The sequence below is a fragment of the Carassius carassius genome, chromosome 49, assembly GCF_963082965.1.
Source record: "Carassius carassius chromosome 49, fCarCar2.1, whole genome shotgun sequence".
NCBI classification, from domain to species: domain Eukaryota; kingdom Metazoa; phylum Chordata; class Actinopteri; order Cypriniformes; family Cyprinidae; genus Carassius; species Carassius carassius.
Window position 1 is genome coordinate 16,869,819 of NC_081803.1, and position 17,843 is coordinate 16,887,661.

General features: G+C 36.6%; 1 protein-coding gene across 3 annotated transcripts in view; it reads left to right on the forward strand.

Moving 5' to 3' along the window:
* LOC132132451 (cell adhesion molecule DSCAM-like) overlaps positions 1-17,843 on the forward strand; it is a 77,468-nt gene that overhangs the window by 12,739 nt on the left and 46,886 nt on the right. For all 3 annotated transcript variants that reach the window (XM_059544826.1, XM_059544824.1, XM_059544825.1), the window contains exon 3: positions 920-1,066. In XM_059544826.1, the coding sequence (XP_059400809.1) occupies positions 920-1,066 (147 nt within the window). The remainder of the gene's footprint in view (positions 1-919; positions 1,067-17,843) is intronic.

Consider the following 17,843-nt stretch of genomic DNA (forward strand, 5'->3'; position numbering starts at 1 on the left):
AACCCGTAAGACCTCCGTTCATCTTCAGAACAAAGTTTAAGATATTTTAGATTTAGTCCAAGAGCTTTATGTCCCTCCATTGAAAATGTGTGTACTGTATACTGTTCATGTCCAGAAAGGTAAGAAAAACATCATCAAAGTAGTCCATGTGACATCAGAGGGTCAGTTAGAATTTGTTAAAGCATCCGAAATACATTTTGGTCCAAAAATAACAAAAATTACGACTTTATTCAGCATTGTCTTCTCTTCCGGGTCTGTTGTGAGTGCGACTGCTGTGAATGTTGGCGTAATAACAAAGATAACAGATGTACACAACTGAAATTTACAGTAAATTTACAGTCTTTCCAGGAAAACTGACCAAAAATATTGATGACTCATTGTGCACTACACATATTTTTGTCCAATCAGATTCTCTCTAGAATGAGAACGTTCCTCCCCCTAATATCATTTTTAACTGAATGGGAAGTAGCACATTGTGCGAATGTGAATGGAACATTCTCATTTTTCAAAAAACAAAACACTTTGCTTCTCAGGTAACTTTATTGTTTTTGAAAAGGCCAAAAGTTTATAATTTCTGCACCACCAGTGTCATTAAACCAGACTACAAAACTAATGACTGTTTTCAGATAGGTTTCACTCGCACCATCTGTGATTGGTCAGTCAAACACCCCAAACTCACACCATTGGCTGAGCCAGTGTTGCTATGATGGGCTAGTCAGTTTCTCAAAGAAATAAAACAGTGTTTTACCAGTGCCATAGGTGTTTACTTTTCTTGGTGAAAGACTACTTGTCTGCATATCTAGTAGAAAAAAATAAAAACACTACATATTTTGCACTCCATGGTTTTTTTTTGTTTGTTTGTTTTTTTTCAACCAATGATCAAACCAAAATTCAGTCAACACAAACTCTTTCTCTCTAGTCTTACGAGAGCCCTATACGGTCCGTGTGGCGGACCAGACCGCGATGAGAGGCAGCGTAGCGGTCTTCAAGTGCATTATTCCTTCCTCAGTGGAGAACTACATCAATGTTGTGTCATGGGAGAGAGACACTTTACCACTCGTCTCAGGTAGGACACTGGACGCTTGTCTCTTATTCTGTGCTTGAAAGTATTAAGATGCAATTTTATGTTACGTTAAAGGACCGGTCCACCAATGTCATCTCGTGTTGTTCCAAACCAATTGCATAAATCACTTGTATCCATATAATGAAAGTAAACGGGGACTCAAATGTCATTGACGTCAATGCTGCCACTTGATTAGAGGTTGCATTCACTGAAAGTTATTGTATGGCTCCAAAAGACTTGGAATATAGTGCATGAGTCATATAAACCTTTTTATGATGCTTTTGCGGAGCTTCACAGATTCAGTCCTAATTTGCTTTCATCATATTGGCCTGGATATTTTTCAAAACTTTATGTGATCCACACAGGAAAGAAAGTGTTAAGTTTCAACTTTTTATGATCAACTATTCCTTAACTCTGTGTGAATTTTGCAGTTTTGATCTTCCTAAGCAAATTTTAATCAATTACAGTCCTTGCTTTTCTTGGTTTTCTATCAGATTATCAACCCAATGCCTGCTCTTGAAAACACGTCCACATTTTAGTTGTTTCTTGTCCTGTTGCTGACAAGATGTGATTTATTAGTCTCTAACTTGGCATACTGTCACAGTAACGCTTTTATAAAGTGCTGCTCTCTCGGCTCACAGCTGTCTGATCCTGAATAAGTGGACGGTGGCATTCGTGTCATTCAGATCTGACCTATTTCCCTTCCAGAGGCAGCACGGTTTTGAAAAACCGTATCAGCTAAATGGTACACTCGTCTACACAAATGTCTCCCTCCCTAAGGGCTGTTGGCTCATTTTATCGGGCATTTAGCAAATTCAATAAAGAATCAAAAGAGGTTTAGACTGGGGAGCTAGTGGGGACATTTTCCATAGGTGTGTCGTGTTTTTATGTTCGGCTAAAAAAACCATCTGTTTTTTCATCTTCAGAGAGTAATGTGATAAATGATCACCTGCAGTCTAAAGTACAGTCTTTAAATTCTTCAAACATCTCACGTCTAATGCTCAATCTCCATTTGTGCGCACATTATATTCATATATGAATGTCGCAGCCCAAGATGGGTCTATTTCAATGTAGAAAAGAGAAAGTGTGCAATGAATCTGATGGATGTCTGTCATTTAATAGCGGCAGTCACAAAACATTAGCTTGCCGCTTGTCTGCGCTTCTTTTCCATGCTAAATATTTCATATGTAGAGCAATATGCCTGAAAACAACAGTTTAAACACAGTTCACTGCCTTTCCACACACACTGTCTAGGGAATTTGGAAGAAATCTGTGTGTGTGATGTACATTTGTTAATGGCCCCTCAAAAATTTTCTAAAACCTATTCTTCTGCTATTATTCTATAAATAAATAAGCTTTCACTGTGATCTCACATGAGGAAAAGTGAAGCTGCTGTATACTTTTTTGTAATAAAATATTCATTTCTATCTGTATTTCTGTCTAGTGCATTTGGACTCCAACGTGTAGTGAAATGTTTTTGTTTTCAAATTTTCTTTTGTGTTCCTTTGTCTTTTATGCTCATCAAGGCTGCATTAATTTTATAAAAAATACAGAAAAATAGTAACATTGTTAAATTTTTTTGCCATTTTAAATAATGGTTTTTATATTTTAATATGCTTTAAATTATAATTTATTCCTGCGATGCAAAGCTGAATTTTCACCGGCCATTACTCCAGCCTTCAGTGTCACATGATCCTTCAAAAATCATTCTAATATCTGATTTATTTTCAATGTTAGAAACCGTTGCGTTGCTTAATATTTTTTTGTGGAACATTTCGTACTTTCTTTAGGATTTTCTGATTAATAAAAAGTTAAAAATAACAGCATTTATTCAAAATAGAAATCTTTTATAACAATATAAGTCTTAACTATCACTTTGATAGTCAGTTTAGCACTTTTTATCAATTTCTGCCATTTTATTGTGTATAAGGTGAACATTGAACGTCTGATCCATGATGCATTAGTCCTCCTTTAAATAGAAGATTTAAGTAATCCAAGTCAATAGTATAAAAAGTGTGAGATAAATTACACTCTGATGGTTAGAGACTGTGAAAAATGCAAATTATGGCCAGTACAAATCCTTGCCTTAGCTAGCACCTCTAACTCTGGTTTCGTGGCTGAAGTACATTTGGTATTGCACAGGTGTTTCAGTTGCAGGGGATTCTGGGAAGATCTGGTTGCAGGCGGCTGTGTTATGCAGTGGTGAGCCACAGAGCAAACCGCTACATGCACTTTAGAGAGTCTTTAGCATTCCACACACATGCCTCGCACTGAGACCTCTGGTCAGAACAACCGCTAAAGAGAAGAGAGCGAGAGAGAGCGCCAGCAAGACAGACCCATTCTGTTCTGTTTTTTCCCCTCTTTCTGGTGCTACCCTGCTCGTATTCTGCAGTGAACAGATGCATTTTTGGTGCAGACAGATTTGGCAAACTTATAAAAATAAATTCTACCTTCTTAGTCAGAGAAGCTTATATGTATTGACGTAGATTAAATGTTGTTAAGACTGTCAGTCATTCCGAGTGAGCAAATCCCACCTCGGGGCTTGTTGTGTGTCAAACTTGTGGCATGCCGTAGATTTTCCTTTTCATGTTTTCCAGTTGTGTATTTGACATTTGGCAATCCATTGAGCAGCAACCAACATGTGATGTAGTGTGCATTTAACCCAACACTACATAATAGATTGAATCTAACAAGGCCTAGCAGTAACGAATAGATTCATTAGCGCTAATCTGCTTCATAAATGCTCAATATGAATGCAATAATATAATAATAATAATATGCATAAATGCAATCAATACATTCCTACACTTTGACAAATATGGAAAGCAGAACACAAAGTTGACCATTCAAATGCATAGATATGTTTGAAATGAAGGAGAAAGGTTGCATAGCATTCAGAAGAATCGTAGAGGAGCGCTAATGTTTTTAACTGGTCCCACTGAGGCTGAGCTCTCGCCTCTGTGGTCCGTGTATGACAAGCAGGACTGGAGACTTTTGTCTTCGGTTTTCCGTGTGATTGGTTGAAGTATTGTTATCCAGAGAAAAATGGGTCAACCAGCCCACCGAGGACAGCATGTGTAAACAGGCAAACCGGAGAGATTGTGGCTTTGGGATGGTGAATGATGCTCTCTCCGTCCTAACTGTTTAAAAACCATTTCTGTACATCAGTGCTCAGTAAGCAGAATTCCCAACCCTCTCTCAATCCCTGCATCTTTTCCTCTCTGACAGAGACGAGCAAGGCTTAGCCGGATAAATAAAAGGGATACTCTGAAAAGCAGAAGAAAATCAATATCAGTGTGCATTAATCATGCTGCGGGTGCAATTATGGGAAGACGGAGGGAGAGATGCATTTGTGCAGTTCTCAGTGTTCACTGGTTTCTGAGGCATCAGTTTAAAGTGATTGATCTTGATTGTTATAGATTATGTTAATGCTAATTGTTGAAATATTTATGAACAGTGAACTGATGGTTGATATTCTTTGTTGCTTAAGAAATGGTTCTTTATTAAATGGTACTTCATAAACTGTTATGGTCAACGTGAATTCAAAATTGACTCTTTTAACTTTCTTAAAGGTAAAGTGTATAATTCCTTGACATTTCCCAAATATTCCTAAATATGGCGGGAAGCTCAATGTTGTGACGGCATCAAAGAGCAGCATACTCTTTGTGGAATCAACATTGAAAAAAAATGGCAAAACCTTTTTTTTTTTTTTTTTTTGCCCTCTGTTTATTAAACCCCTCATGACATTAGCAATATAGAAGTCACATCTGGCCAATGCTTGACTTGACACACACACACACACACACACATATCTTAGCTCTTTCAAATACACATATATAGTCAGTTTATTCTTGGTCATTTGAAAGATATTATGTTGAATCCAATCTATTCTCATTTAAATTTCAGTTTAATCTTTGTTAAATTGTTTACATCGTGTGCTGGTGTTGATTACAGTTCCTCCCACATAGATGATTAAACCCAGCCTCAGACTGGATCATATCCAGCTTAGAAAACACATCATAAAAATTACATTTGGCTACCCTAAGACTTAAATTGGAACGTACAAACTGTCCCCAATCTGGCTAATTATGATGATGTCATATTCCTCATTTCACCTTTGACTCCTTATTTTGTATCCTGCATCTGCAAATCAGTTTCCCCACTGCAGCAGCTAATCACTCTTGAGGAGCGTCTCCATGAGCCCTTACCATCAGCGGACAGCTGCCGCAGTGTGTTTGAATGGTGGCGACGTTTCAGTGTTCATTGTGCTCATGCCCACAGCCCCCTAACACACCGCTTCCCTGCTATTGTTTACAGAGAGAAAGGAGGAAAAACCTGGCAGGCGCTTTCATGATAATCTTTAAAATGTTTGTGAATAGGGTGAACCGTTTGGTACAAGAAGAGTAAAACGCTTAAGGTTGTTTGCATGGCAACGCTGCAACCGTCTATTTGAAACAAACAAAGCTATTGGCCAACAGCTACTTTTAGCTTGTAACTTGTTCGCATTTGATGTGTGTTTACTTACTGTTGTTTTAGAAGGTCAATGTTTAATGTCCACTGCAGACTTGCTAGCCTACCATACGGTGGTTGTAGGTGTTTTTTTTTTTTTTTTTTAAATCAGTCTACTCAATTTCAAGGAGGGTTATGGTTTGTATAAAAAAAAAAAAATCATGACCAAATTACCAATAACATAAGTCAGGAATGTATTTTGGGAAAAGGATAAAACTTTCATATTCCTCACTAAATAGAAATGTTGTTGCTAGGTTTTTACGCTGCTAGCTGTGCAGGTAAATGATTGGCTGACACGCTGCATGTGTTTCTAACTGGAGCCAGTGAATTCGTCTACGCCCGTTTTTTAAGTAAATTGGCTGAAGAAATTTAACAAAATTACCTAAAACGAAGAGGGGGTTGGGGGGCTTCATCTAATTGCGACCTTCATATTATCTGTGTGGGGAAGATAAGCCCTGTTCTCTTGACAGTTATTACTCACTCTGTTTGTAAGTACGATTCATCCTTTCTCTAGCGCTCTGAGGTTTCAGGCCTGCTGTCTCTCTTCCTCCCGCTGTAAAGCTTTGCCACTAGTGCAACTGCTCAAACATGCAAACTCCAAAATGGAGGCCAAATCATGTGATCGTGAGCAGCCATCTTCTGTGTGACTGTGCAGACAAGCTTGAGTAAAGACAAGGCTGTTCATTTACACTGCAGAATGAATGTTTTATTGGAGGGGAAAGGATAGAATAATTGTTCATCATTGATACTGTAATAGATAGATGTGCATAAAATATGACATGGTTGAAACTATTTTCCCAATGTGGTCAGAAGAAAAATCTAATTATATTCTCTGAACAATTTTACAATTTAATAAAGTAAACTTATATAAAAAATATATATAATATATATAAAATAATAATAATTAAAATTATTATTATTCTTACTGCTCCATCATTCCCACAACCCTAGACTAGAGAGTGTAAGCGGTTTAAAGAATGTATGTATGGATAATAATAATAATAATAATAATAAAATTTTTGCAGTGTGTCTTGCAGAATCATCACTTGAAGCCAGAGGCACCAGACACCAGTCTCTTTCCACAAATATGAATCCTGATATGAGCATTGTAAACATATGGTGAATTATTTATGAATGACTAACCCCAGATGCTGCACTTGTTAAAATGTGTTAAAATGCATAATTGCATTCTCATCTGAACCTAGATTTATAATTGATGACATCTGAGTATTTGCTTAAAGGTTTTTGTTTGTCTGTTTGGCTCAAGTAGTTTTTGAAACTCTGCGTGTCAAACGACCTGTTTCTATGTAATCAGTCAGGGCAGTGCAGTCATCGCAGACTGATCCATTTATATCGATTTACATTACATATTTATTAAGTATTATTTTCAATTTAATTCATTGATTTAATAGATATTATTAAGTAATTAAAACATATAAAACTTATATAAAATTCAATTAAAATATATATTTGGTGTATATGGAACTTTAAGTTTGAAATATGTCGTTTTTGTCACTTTGACATTTAGAATGTACTGTTTGTCGTGACATATAAATTGTGCATGTGACTGCACCCTCATGTTCAGGTTAGATTTTGAGCGAGTCAGCATCTAGACACTGGACAAACACTGGTGAGTGATGGGCACACTCATCAAACAGCTTGTGTTATTGTTGTCATGGCTGTCCCCTGCTCTTCTGTGTGGGGTGCACTGAGCAGATGGGTCTCGGCAGATTAGATGGACAGATGAGTGGAAGTCGGGTGATTGTGGGGGAGAGGTGACCTCAGCATGCTGACCTATGAGATACAAGATTTAGAGGAAAAGGGAAGACATTGCACATATAAGGATGTGTGCCGGGAAGTCATACTGTGTACAAAGCTACCCCCCTAAATTTTTGTCATTTTCATTATTCCTATTGTAACACACTATTGTTTTAAAAAATATTATAATTATGTATTGTATTTATTCTTATACTATTTCAGTTTCACTTTTAGTGTTCGAATTTCATCCAAAATTTGCCTTGCATCCCAAGGCATTCAATACACACTAAACAACAGCCAAATAAACACTAACATTAAGAACAACAACATATAAATACATAATTATGTACAGTGCAAATCACAAGTGAGCACTTCCACATTTCTGGAAACAGTGAGGCCTACTTTCCTCCCCACCTTTGATTAAATAATTTGACAGACTGATGAACAAACGATTTCTGTAGTCTGTTGAAATGAGCATAAGTCTGCTGTTTGAAGGATGAAGCTGATATTCTCCAAATAAAGCATAATAAAACATTAAATAAACTCAATGAATGCAGACTTGTATAAATATACGTTCATATTGAATTAGAAGATAAATTATAATATGTTTATAAAATAATACATTGTTTTTGTGACTTCGTTTCATTACAGTGTTGAGGATATAACGGGAAAAAGCTCATTTCAACTCAAATCATTAACACTCTTGAAAAAGAGAATGTGCACGGTTTAGTTTAAAATGAAGGAAATCTTTCTAATCTGCAATCATTTAAAATCTGCTTTCGTTTTATCCTTGCTCTGTCTTTGGAGATGAAGATGGCACTGCGTATAGTTCCTCTCTGTAATGTTGATGCCATTTGTACTATAAGTAGGTTGAAAAATGGACCCCTGGGCTGCGATCCAGGGCCACACAGGCAGGGGCCACACAGAGTAATTAAAATGTCCACTTCCAGACTGTTGGTGTGCAGTAATCCGGCTGGCATATGGAGAAGAACAGAATTAACGCAGAGACTAAAACAAATGAATTAAAGCTTAAGAACAAATATTTGGTCTTTGGTGGCCTGTAAGGATTCTCATCTGAGCTGAAGTGGTTTAGACAGACGGCCTGCTGAAATACTCGCTGACCCAGTGTTCTTCAGGAGAATCTGTCTGCTGTGATGTAGGGAAAACTTTGACTCGATTTGTTGCTGCAATTGATCATACTGTATGTTGCCATTATACGCTCTTAAAAATAAAGGTTCTTTATTGGCATTGATGGTTCCATAAAGAACCTTTAACATCCATAGAACCTTTCCGATGCACAAAACATTCTTTACAGTGGAAAAATGATATTTGGATTAAAATATAAAAAAAAAAATATGAACACAACACTTTTGTTTTTGCCCCCATTTTTCTTGAGCTGAACTTAAAGATTTAAGACTTTTTCTATTTACACAAAAGGCCTATTTCTCTCAAATATTGTTCACAAATCTGTCTAAATCTGTGTTAGTGAGCACTTCTCCTTTGCTGAGATAATCCATCCACCTCACAGGTGTGACATATCAAGATGCTGATTAGACGGCATGATTATTGCACAGATGTGCCTTAGGCTGGCCACAATAAAAGGTCACTCTAAAATGTGCATTTTACTGTATTGTGGGGTCCGAAAACCAGTCAGTATCTGGTGTGACCACCATTTGCCTCACGCAGTGCAACATTTCGTCCTTCGCACAGAGTTCAGATCAAGTTGTTGACTGAGGCTTGTGGAATGTTGGTCCACTCTTCAATGGCTGTGCAAAGTTGCTGGATACTGGCAGAAACTGGAACACGCTGTCGTATACACCGATCCAGAGCAACCCAAACATGCTCAATGGGTGACAGGTCCGGTGAGTATGCTGGCCATCCAAAAACTGGGATGTTTTCAGCTTCCAGGAATTGTGTATAGATCCTTGCATCATGGGGCCGTGCATGATCATGCTGCAACATGAGGTGATGGTCGTGGATAAAATGGCACAAAAATGACCCTCAGGATCTCGTCACAGTATGTCTGTGCATTCAAAATGCCATCAATAAAATGCACCTGTGTTCATTGTCCATAACATACGCCTGCCCATACCATAACCCCACCGCAACCATGGGCCACTCGATCCAAAACATTGACATCAGCAAACGACTCACCCACACGACCCCATACACGCTGTCTGCCATCTGCCCTGTACAGTGAAAACCAGGATTCATCCGTTAAGAGAACACCTCTCCAAAGTGCCAGGCGCCATCAAATGTGAGCATTTGCCCACTCAGGTCTGTTACAATGACGAACTGCAGTCAGGTCGAGACCCCGATGAAGACGACGAGCATGCAGATGAGCTTCCCTGTTCCTGACAGTTTGTGCTGAAATTCTTTGATTATGCAAACCAATTGTTGCCGCAGCTGTCCGGGTGGCTGGTCTCAGACAATCTTGGAGGTGAAGATGTGGATGTGGTGGTCCTGGGCTGGTGTGGTTAAACGTGGTCTGCAGTTTTGAGGCCGGATGTACTGCCAAATTCTCGGAAACGCCTTTGGAGGATGCTTATGGTAGAGAAATGAACATTCAATTCACAGGCAACAGCTCTGGTGGACATTCCTGCAGTCAGCATCCCAATTGCACATTCCCTTAAAACTTGCAACATCTGTGGCATTGTGCTGTGTGATAAAACTGCACATTTTAGAGTGACCTGTTATTGTGGCCAGCCTAATGCACATCTGTGCAATAATCATGCTGTCTTATCAGCATCTTGATATGTCACACCTGTGAGGTGGATGGATTATCTCGGCAAAGGAGAAGTGCTCACTAACACAGATTTAGAAAGATTTGTGAATGATATTTGAGAGAAACAGGCCTTTTGTGTACATAGAAAAAGTCTTAGATCTTTGAGTTCAGCTCATGAAAAATGGGAGCAAAAACAAAAGTGTTGCGTTTATAATTTTGTTCAGTGTAGTTTTCAATCTAAGAAAAAAGTGGTTCTTTTAAGAAATGTTCCTTGAAGTGGTTCTTTTATGCTGCGAAAACCCCTATTTAGACAATATATTTTTAAGAGTGTACAGTCTAAAACAACAACAAGGTTATGTCGAAGACGTTTGTAGTCATTGTAAATATGCATATTTTTTAAATGTATTCGCTATGCACTTTTTTGTGTGTGCTGTAGAAAATGAACTAGATCTGTGTGTTTTTTAATATAAGAAATCATAAAAAAGAGCTGTATGTTCCACAATATGTATTTGCCATGTCTGGGCCGATATTGTGGGCAGAGACAGATCACTTCTCTCCATTGCAGTGAGTCAGGCTGTTAATGTCTAATTGGCACCTAATGAGGGACTGCGGTCTGACAGCCTCTGAGAGCCCACAACATCTCTGACTGTGTTCATGAGCGCCGTGGTTCATCTTTAAACTCTTTAAACCATCAGTTTGTGATAGTAATCAGCCCAATCAGGACAAAATACTCTTATTATCATCATCATCATCATCCTCAGTTAACCCACACAATCATAACTTACGGAGCATATCAGTGGAGTAATTACATCAGTTTTACATGGATTTGAGGATTTTTTTTTTTTTAATACAGCAATTTTTTGTGTCTGCCAAAAGCTTCTTAGGTTTATTTTAAACTTGTCTCTGAGCCAAAGCAAATTTAATACATGTATTTAGGTACATACTATAGGATTATAGAGATCAAGCTCTCTGTGTATCAGCCGATCGTAAAATAACATGTGTTTCAATGTTCTCAATCCTCTAATCTGACTATTTTGTTTTGCAGATTTTCCACAGGATAAGACATCTGCTTAAAAAAAGCATCCACAATAATATCTAAATCTCTAGCAAGGATTGACTGAACTGAATTTATCCTGTTTATATACTGTAAGTAACATTTAATCGGTATCGAAGATCTTGAACATATACGCAACTCCAGTGTAAAAACAAAACACACCCTTTAACTACTGTTTTTCACTGCTACCAAAGAACATTAACACTGTGTAAACAAAAGTAATAGTGTTGATTATGTTTAAAAGATGAAGTAAATGTTTTGATCCTTTATTTATATATATATATACAGTACAGACCAAAAGTTTGGAAACATTACTATTTTTAATGTTTTTGAAAGAAGTTTCTTCTGCTCATCAAGCCTGCATTTATTTGATCAAAAATACAGAAAAAAATTAATATCGTGATATATTATTACAATTTAAAATAATTGTTATTAAATTTATTATACTTTAAATTATCATTTATTTCTGTGATGCAAAGCTGAATTTTTAGGATCATTATCACATGATCCTTTAGAAATTGTTCTAATATGATGATTCATTATCAAAGTTGGAAACAGTTCTGCTGCTTAATATTTTTTCAGAACATGTTATACTTTTTTAGGATACTTTGATGAATAAAAAGTAAAAAAAAAAGAAAAGAAAAAAAAGAAGCTATGTTTTTAAAATATAAATATTTTGTAATAACAATATACACTACTGGTCAGTAATTTGGGGTCAGTAATTTTTTTTTAAATAAAATCAATACTTTTATTCAGCAAGGATGTGTTAAATTGATAAAAAGTGATAGTAAAGATCACTTATTAAAAAATATATTATTAGAATATATATTATTAGAATTTTTTTTTTTATTTTGAATAAATGCAGTTTTTTTTAACCTTTTATTCATCAAATATATTAGACAGCAGAACTGTTTCCAACACTCATAATAAATCAGAATATTAGAATGATTTCTAAATGATCATGTGATAGACTGGATGTTACATGTGACACTGAAGGCTGGAGTAATGATGCTGAAAATTCAGCTTTGCATTACAGGAATAATTTTTTTTATATCTATATTCAAATAGAAAACTATCATTTTAAATTGTAATAATATTTCACAATATTACAGTTTTCTTCTGTATTTTTGATCAAATAAATGCAGGCTTGATGAGCAGAAGAAACTTCTTTAAAAAACATTAAAAATAGTAATGTTTCCAAACTTTTGGTCTGTACTGTATATATATATATATATATATATATATATATATATATATATATATATATAACAGTGAGTTATAGCATTGTTGCTAAAGCTAACTGAAAGTCTCAGCTCTTTCTAAACGGCTGCTAGTTCAACAAAACTCTTGTCAGGTGCTACTTAGGTTTTTGACACAGCCTCCAGCCTAGCTGTGGTTAATGAGTAAAACTGGGTCAGCGGGATTACATGTATATCCTAAAATTGATCTAATTCACAAAACGATGTTTGCTCGCAAGAAGATTCTGAACCTAGTAGCTGCTTTCCTAACTCCGCTGTATGTGTGCTAACGTGCCTCCCGTACAAGTTCATCTGCATAAGATGATACAATAGCGCCTCAGGATATGAACAGATGGGAGTGTTTAGCAAACTCACAGCCCACCTTCTCCCCCCGCCGCAGTGCGGCACCCCCCACGGGCGCCTCTGTTAACCTGTCACTTGTCATCACAGGAGATCCAGGCACCATATGCCCAGAGCACCAGAACCTCACCAGACATGAAAGAGGATGCGGAGAGGAACAGGGGAGCTTCTTTTTTCTGGCGTCTGTTGTCGTGATCAAAGATCTGTCAGTTTGCACTGCATAATGTGGAGAACTTTTCTGATCATTCGACGTCTGCTTCTTAGATTGATCTTTGGGAGATGATACTGGCTCATTGATCCATCGCAGACACCTGTGAGAAAATCCTGTTGACTAGCAGTTCAAACCCGAGAGGTATAAATTGTTTCTCTCATCAGTGTTTGTGAGTATACAAGCAGGATAAATGACACTCGGAGTTCAGCTCTAATTATTTATTTATTTATTTATTTATTTATTTATTTATTTATTTATTTATTTATTTATTTATTTATTTATTTATTTATTTATGTTACTATTATCAATGTGCTATATTTTTATTTGTTATGGTTTTGTAATTTTTAATTTGTGTATTTTCAGTGTACTATAAAAACAGGGCAAATTGTGTAGTTTAAATAGTAACTTTAAATAATATCAAATATTTACTAGAATATTTATACAGGACATATGCATATAGATATTAAGGACGGAACATTTCTTTAATGGAATAGTTTACCAAAAATGAACATTTTGTCATCATTTATTCGTTTGTCCGTTTGTTTTAAACCTGTAAGGCTTTCAGGAAAAAAAGAAAAGAAAAAAATTTGAATAATGTGCTGAGCTTTCAAGCTTCAAAAGTATCATCATATTGTCATAAAAGTGGCCCATATGGCTCACATGCTATATAACAAGTCATACGACAAAAATCATGTCATAAAATATTCAATTCAATTCAATTCAATTCAAGTTTATTTGTATAGCGCTTTTTACAATACAAAATGTTACAAAGCAACTTTACAGAAAATTATGTTTCTACAATATTTAGTACTAGCTAGTAGTTTGTGCACGTTTGACAGGATTTTAGAAAAAAAAAAAGAATAATAATACAAGACGTAGTCAGCTAGACGATGAACTATCAATATTATTAATTAATTGTTATTATATGATGCAGTCACACGTGTAGCAATAAAGAAGTTGGCCAGTTATAAACTTGAATAAAAGTCTTGAAAAAGTCTTAAAAGTTTGAACAGCAAAAATAGACTCAGCACCGAAACCATTCCTTCAGTAATGCTCATGCAACACTCCTGCTTGAGGCTCAGGCGCTGCTCCTTCTCCCCGTGTGAATGCACTCATTTGCTAACATGCACACCAAAAAAAATATGCGCTGCTCACGCTTTCGGTGAGAAACCGGCCTTATGTTCTCATTTACATCCAACTACAAAACACCTGCATTGCTTTACAAGACATATCACTAGAGCTGCTCGAGTGCAGAGAAAATGGTGGACAGCGTACAACTGGTTGAGGGTGGAGATATGCTAATGCGGGACAGTCCATCAGCAGTCGCTGACACTATACTGCTCATATTGACTTTTATCATTCTAGGCTGGTTGTGTCCACACACTGCTAAAACACATATATGTAAAAGTAAATTTTGCATCCAATGCCCCCTTTAAGAGCCTTACTGAAGACCAGAGAACTGGAAGAATGTTGTTTATAATTTTGAAAAAACCCTGCCAGAATGTTCTCTGTTAGCTGGGTAATATGTATATAGTGATAGCGATGTTTGCCTTAACAGCCACTACTAATTAAATCATTGCAGTCGTCTTTTTTATTTTAAATCTCCCCCACAGTGCCATCTAAATGTGGCAAAAAACATGCCAAGGGCTTCTTGTAGCCCACAGTCCTGTGCCGTCCGATTTCAAACAGCTGAGTCCATCAAAAGAGCTCCATGTATAACATGTATAATGCATACAAAATTTTACACTGTATGTCCAGTCACATAAATTTTGAGTAAGACACAGGGGCTTGTAAGGCTGGAGGCTTGACGTCCTCAGAGGCAGGACCCTAAAAAGGGATAATTTTCTCTCTTATTCCAGCCAGCAAGAGACATGGAGAATGTCTTGGTGCTGTAGCCCAGTGACACAGTGCTCTGATCTGCCTCCAGCAATCCTACCGCCCCCTACCCCCCGTCTCCACCCGCTAATGTCACAGCCTACGAATCACTCCGCTGGTTGCCACAGTAACCAACTCACCTTCCTCTCGCCTGTCACATCACACCTAAAGAGACCGATACGTCTTGTAGTAAAGAGTCAGATAGAATGCAAACCACAAAATAGACACGTCTCTGAAATAGCTTAAACCTCTTTTTTGTTCAGTACATAGCCGGAAAAAGAACAGCTGTCAAGGAAAGAGAAAGAATCACGGTTTTGCCTGAGAGAGGTGGAGATGGGGAGGTGTCTGTGTGTGTGAGTGGGGGGGGGGGTGTTCTGGGTAGAAAGTGGGTGTATCAGACATGACAACCCAACTTTTGCAAATTTGCAAGCTTCAGGACAGCTGTATTCTGCAAAAGAGCGTCTCGCTCTCTATGCTGTCTGTCTGTCTTTCTGGTGCACAAGCACAAGCTGTCTTGTGCATCACAGCACTGAGGGGGCAGCCACAGAGGAAACACAGCCTTTTGGCACCTGGGTGTTTAACCTGCATTTTACTGCATATGCTGACAGGCAATTAAACCATAGCCAGGGGCTAATTATCTCAGATAGCAGCAGCTGCAGTTGGGACGAGAGGTAGAATTCGAGCACATCAAAAATGACATTGTTCGCTTACATTACTAAGATGCATATTGCAGTGTCCGACAGAATAAGCCAAAGGATGTGTGATTATATGATTTATGTACTGCAGGTTCTAGGAAACTTTCACACATTTTTGCATGAGGGCAAACATGGCTTTTCAAGGGAAGATGTAGAGAGCTAAAAGAACAATGTCAACTCCACAAAAGCGTAATGGAGTAATTGTCGGTCTCCACGGTAACATTCTGTGCACATTGTTCAGGTGGAGCAGCTGACAGAAAAACCATTACGTACTAACCCTGAGAGGGAAAGAGAGAGAGAGAGAGAGAGAGAGAGAGAGAGAGAGAGAGAGAGAGAGATGGAGTGTCATGTGGTTAATACCCCATTTTTGTAAACTTTTCATCATGTGCAGTGCAAAACTGAAGAATGTATGTTTTTGAAACATTTTTAATTAAATGTTTCTACTTTGACCTTTTGTTCTGATCTTTACATTTTGCTGATTCTAATATAATGTAGTCAGTTTGATTCAGTCAAATAGATTGTTGACTGTTTATTTTTGAATGAAACTACACCCACTCATGCACACATTTATTTATTTACTTACAATTTTATTTTTTTTATATATATATATTTTTGTGCAATAAATGACCACAACTGCAGTGTCACGTTGGCGAGTTTTTCATGGGAAAGTTCAACTCAAATTTTATTTAAAATATTTAGAAGTCATTTGTTATAATAAATGATAAACAGTATTTAAGAATAAATTAGAAATAATAATAAATAACAAAGACAAAGTAAGTGGGCTGTTTTTCTTTATTTACCTATTTATGTATTTATTTATTTAGTTAGTTTTTCTAATATGCCGATTTTTGCATGGGAAAGTTCAACTCACGATTTCTTTGAAATATTTAGAAATTGTTATAAACAGTTATAGATAATATTTCATAATGAATAATAAATAATAATAAATAAGAAAGACAAAGCAAGTGGGCTGTTTTGTCGATGTATTATTTATGCATGTATGTATTTATTTACATTTATTTTTGTGCTTTGCTTTTTGTTTGTTCATTTGAACTATACACAAATATTTTTGTGTGTGTGTATATATATATATATATATATATATATATATATATATATTATATATATATATAGATACATACATACATACATAGACAAAACAGACCACTTGCTTTATCTTTATTTATTGTTATTCATTTTTTATTTATTTTATTTTTTATACAACAAATTATAAATTGTAATATGCATTTTATAAAAAAAAAAAAAATGATAATGTACAAAAAATAAAACTGGACAAAACAATTCACTTGCTTTGTCTTTGTTGAAAATCATCAGTCATTTTGTATGCAGACTACTGTGTCTAGTTGACATGGGGAAGTATTGTCCAGAAGTCCCGAGATGCTTGTAGCCGTCTGTTCCTGTTTACTCTGATGGGGATGGCAGTCCAGCCAGCAATCACGAGGGGATTGAAACTTCCCCCTGGAGCAATTCAAACCTGAGCATAATTGACAGGGTGTTATCACACTTTGTCTCTCCACTGACTCCAGGAGAGATAGAGGTGCACAAAGATTATTTGCAAATAAACCTGGTCATCAAATATCCATTTAACAGAAAACACACTGAGGGCCACTGGCAGAGATTCTGCGCCTTGTAATGTGTAAGTGTCAGAACAGAAATCTATTTATTTACATTGCATTTGCAATGTCCTTTTATCCAAAGCTTACCATTAATTCAAAGTCAATTTTATCAGTGTCTGCTTTCACATGACCTTGCCATTGCTACTGCCATATTGAGCTACAGGGGAAAAAATGCACTCCAAAAGAAGGCTATAGCAGGTTTATGTGTTTTATTTTTAGCCCATAAAGCTGTTTTGTTTTATTGTCATCAACTCCTCACTGTAAATGAAACTCGTTTCCCACTAAGCAGTGTTATAAAAGATTAATAGGATCTAATTTAGCACATGATTTGACATTATAGGATATATATACAGTTTGCAGCAGTTATATATATATATATATATATTCCGGGAGTTTAATGAACTGATCACAATAGCAAGGACACATGCTCTCACACTTACTGTCGCAAGCTTTCATCTATCCATTTATCTTTCATTTGTCTTGTTCTACCCTTCTTCATCACTCTCTCTATCACTCTCTCTTGTACTCAGTCTTGAATATTTAATGTCTTTGAATTATGGTGCCTCTCATCCATAATGAAGAGATATCAGGCAAATGGAGCTTCTGATTTCAATCCTTCGTTTCGCAGCTGAGAAGTTAATGATTTTAAAGGGGTCATGAACTGAGAAGTCATATTTCCCTTGATCGTCTGAGATAAGTCAATGCAGTATAAAAACAT